This window comes from Octodon degus, unplaced genomic scaffold (genome assembly GCF_000260255.1).
Source record: "Octodon degus isolate 3935 unplaced genomic scaffold, OctDeg1.0 scaffold00126, whole genome shotgun sequence".
In the NCBI taxonomy this organism is placed as follows: domain Eukaryota; kingdom Metazoa; phylum Chordata; class Mammalia; order Rodentia; family Octodontidae; genus Octodon; species Octodon degus.
Window position 1 is genome coordinate 5,881,827 of NW_004524702.1, and position 3,962 is coordinate 5,885,788.

Consider the following 3,962-nt stretch of genomic DNA (forward strand, 5'->3'; position numbering starts at 1 on the left):
TCCAGTAGTTTTGACTCCTAGCTAGGATTAGGCAGAAAAGCCAAGGCGCCCCTTAGCCTGCTCTCTCCCTGCCTGCAGACCCTCTTGCTCTGCACTCTTCTATTTAAATAGAGAGGAGCATAGTTGGTCATTTTAGTGGTTTGATGATTCCTGCTACCATCTCTGAGGGTCATGGCAGATTAGCTCCTGACTCAGGGATGGATGCAATCCAAGCCTTTGGCTTGGGGAACTCACTATGGAGCCTAGGCTGGCCTTGAACCTGTGAACCTGAGAGCCTCCTGCCTCAGCCTTCTGAGTGCTGGGATTACACCCTGCACTTCCCTACCTTCCAAATACTATTTAACAAGACCCTATGTATGTGTTCATTCCCAAACTACACGAGTCACACCTAGGGCTCCCTCCCGGCTCTTACACAGACTGGCCAAGTGATCACACAACTCTAAAGCGAGTGGTTCCTTCAGTCACACCATCTGCGCGAGAGCTTTGGTCATAATGAGCAGTGTGCTCAGGGTCTCAGGGTGACAGAGCTTTCAGTAGGCCCACCGCGCTGTGAGTGGCATTCCGAGCTTCATTCAAAGCACGCCTCCTTGACCACGATAAGTGGTGCCAGCCTTGGCAAGGGCACTCACCCGAGGCTCACAGCAAGCTTCACAAGTACAGTACATTCAAGCAGCAGGTTGCAAAACAGTATATATGGCATTACCAATCTTTTTTTTTTTTTTTTTTGTATTTTTTTTTTTAGAGAAGGGTCTACAGGGTGTTCAGGGCCTCACTGCTAGATCGGACTCGCCGTGATCCGCCTGTTTACAGCCTCCCAAGAGCTGGGATTACAGGCACATGCCACCACGCCCAGTCTCGGTTGTGCTCTTGGGGTGCCCCTGAAGCGGGGCCAGCACCACAGGCCCAGGGATGAGCCCTCAGCCTCTGCGCCTGCTTGCAGGCGCTTTAGTCCACTGAGTTATTTGGCCAGCCCTTCATGGCAGTACTTAAACACTAAGAGTCTGGGTTTAGGCCATCACAGGGCTAATCCCGACTAGGAGGAGTTAAAAGCAAATTTCGATAGAAAAATTCCCTTGGGAAAGCAGGTCAAGGATGGGGGTAGAGGAAGGGAAAAAACTTAAAAGCACTAATGGGGCTGGGGAGATAGCTCAGTAGAGTAAGTGCTTGCCTGGCAAGCGCAGGGTCCTGAGTTCAATCCCCAGTACTGAAAAAAAGAAAAGTAAAGAAAAGCACTGAGGCCAGAGCGAGCTGACAGGCAGGACCAGAGACAGCCAAGCGCACAAAGGAGACCAGCCCCGCCTCCAGTAGAAGATGGGGAGCATGGCCCGGCTGACGTCCAGGCCCTGAGAACTCACACCTAGCTAGCGCACAGAGGCTCACTCCAGGGTCCCTGTGGAGTCGGCAGAGTCATGCAGTCACAGACTGCAGGAGGCGGCTCCACCCCTCAGCAGCTCTAAGCTAACGAGGAGTGAGGCGCCCCCTTGCCAACCCGCTGTCCACCCAAGGACAGTGCCCTGGGAAGTAGGTCAAGGACAAGCGGACAGACAGAAGCTGCGCCGCCGTAGAGACACGCCTCTGGGCAAAGGTGCCTCAAGCCCAGCCCTTCCGGGCAAGTTCCTGGTGGGAAGAGGCCCTGTTTCCCTATGAAGGCAGCTGGGGCAAAGGGCCCAGGGTCCCCCACTTTCCCCCAGCCCCTGCCCTGAAGCTATCTACTCTTCTCTTCCCTTCTCCTCTTGACAGATAAAGTGCCTTCCTCTCTTACGCTTTGTTCCTCTGATTTAGTACCAGGGCTGAGCTCCCATCCTAGGGCACTCTTTGGACAGCCAAGCTGCGGTGTGCATGCCCTGATCACGAGGTCCTTGGTTCCCTGACCCAGAAACAGAGGTGACACTGCCACACTATAAGAGAGGCCAGGGCAAAGGCCCACAGGTCCCCCAGCCTTCCCAAAGCCCCTTCCTGGGGGTGGGGGCAGTTTTCTACCTTCTGCTTTTCCCTCCCTTCAGATAAAGTGTCTGCCTTTCTTTCAACTCCATCTCTTTAACTCGCTATAGGTGCTTAGTTTAGGGTCCTGGTTAGGTGCGACAAAAGTTGTACACGTTCACCAGCCAGGCTTTCTGCTGAGATGTTTATTGAAGAAGAAATCCTGGTGCCAGAGGCTAAGCGTGGGTTCCTGCAGTAGGAGCAGCCACCTCTCGTGGAGCTGACCGGGTCTGCACCTGCCCCGGGGTATCCAGGAGTTTTCAGGGTCTCCAGGCAAGATCAGGTGGTTTCCTGCAGGAGAAGCACTGGCTGAGAGAAGAGGAACTGGGTGGGAGTGGGGGTAAAGGAAGCAGCCACCCTGGGGCCCAGCTGGAGGTGCCAGGCTCTGATCTCTGCGTGGAGGCGGCTCTAGACATCAGAGGCCACAGGGGGACAACAGGAAGGGGAGGGCCAGAGGCAGGACAAGGATGGGGTGCTGAGGGGACCCCTGGGGCAGAAGAGGCACAGAGAGCCTGCTGAGGCCCAGGCAAAAATCAGGCATCGTAGTCCTGGCTCTGTGGGCCCTGTCCAGACCCAGGGTCTCGGCGCCTCTGCTGCTGTGGCCCGGAGGGATGGAGTGGTGACCAGGCAGGGCACCAGAGCAGCCAGTGGCAGTCCTTGTTACTCACCTGTGACTCAGCCTGTTCTTTGCTTTGTGATCTCATACAAACCAGAGTTGCTGTGCTGCAAGGTTGCCGCGCCCTGGGGGGAGCCCTGCTCACTCTCACTCATTCGCTTTCTCTTGGTGTTACAGCCAAGCGTTCTCATGCTTTCAGTGGTTTGTGTCTTTCGCTTTGTGTGTTTTTTTTTTTTAAATGCATTTAGTACACGGTCTCACTACACAGATCAGACTTGTAGTGTGATCCTCCTGTTTTCAGCTTCCCAAGTGCTGGGATTACAGGTGCGTGCCACCATGCCCAATCTCAATCGCTATCTCAGAATGCCCTGGGGGGTGGGGCCCGTATGGCACACCAGGGTCCCTGCATCTGCCTAAGCAGGCACTTTAATCCTCTGAGCTATCTGGCCGGCCCTTGTGTTTTTTATTGTCTTGATTTCTGTGCTACTAGTAACTCAGGGCCTTTGCACTGAGCTACATCCCAAGACCTTTTTTTTTTTTTTTAAATTAAAAAAAAAAAAATTTATGTGTGTGTGTGTGTGTGTGTGTGTGGCCAGCTCAGCCCACCAGGGGGCGGGCTGGCTGGCATGTGGTGCTGGGGGATGGAACCGCGGTCCCTGTGCTTTGCCAAGCTTGTTCTAAGTAGGTGCTTTAGACCACTGAGCCATCTCACCAGCCCAGGACCCTATTTTTTTTTTTTAAATTATTTATTTATTTTTATTTATTACATTTATTTATTGTGTGTGTGTGTGTGTGGCCAGCTCAGCCCACAAGGGGGCGGGGCTGGCTGGCATGTGGTGCTGGGGGATTGAACCGCGGTCCCTGTGCTTTGCCAAGCTTGTTTCAAGTAGGTGCTTTAGACCACTGAGCCATCTCTCCAGCCCCCAGGACCCTATTTTAAAAACAAAAAAATTATCAAAATTTCCTCGATGCCTTGGGAAGAGGTAGACCTGTACTCTGCAATAAAATTTTGGGATCCCTACACTGAATCTTCCATATCCATGGTGCTGTTAACTTTCGCATTTGAAATAAATGAGTAAAACACATGTTTGTCTTACACAGACCATTGAGCTCCCAACATAATGCTGTAGAGAAGTCTCCCCCATGAGAGCTACAGCTTTATTTTTGAGCAAACTGAATGAAAAAAATTGCAAATGGAAGCTGCAGGGAGGAGAAAAGGAAGTGAGAAGGAAGATGTGTCACGACCGAGGACCAGTGCCCCCTAAAGCCAGGTGAGATGGCACATGCCTGTCACCCCAGCACCTAGGAGGCTGAGGCAGGAGAAGCACCATGAGTGGGACAGCCTGGCTACAGTGAGACCCTGTTT

The 3,962-nt window shown here is 52.8% G+C and overlaps 1 protein-coding gene across 1 annotated transcript in view; it reads right to left on the reverse strand.

The window, feature by feature from the left end:
• Positions 1–2,106: 2,106 nt before the first annotated feature.
• Spink8 (serine peptidase inhibitor, Kazal type 8 (putative)) overlaps positions 2,107–3,962 on the reverse strand; it is a 15,497-nt gene continuing 13,641 nt past the window's right edge. Inside the window, exon 10 of the mRNA XM_023700739.1 lies at positions 2,107–2,271. Within this exon, the coding sequence (XP_023556507.1) occupies positions 2,241–2,271 (31 nt within the window). The 3' untranslated portion in view covers positions 2,107–2,240. The remainder of the gene's footprint in view (positions 2,272–3,962) is intronic.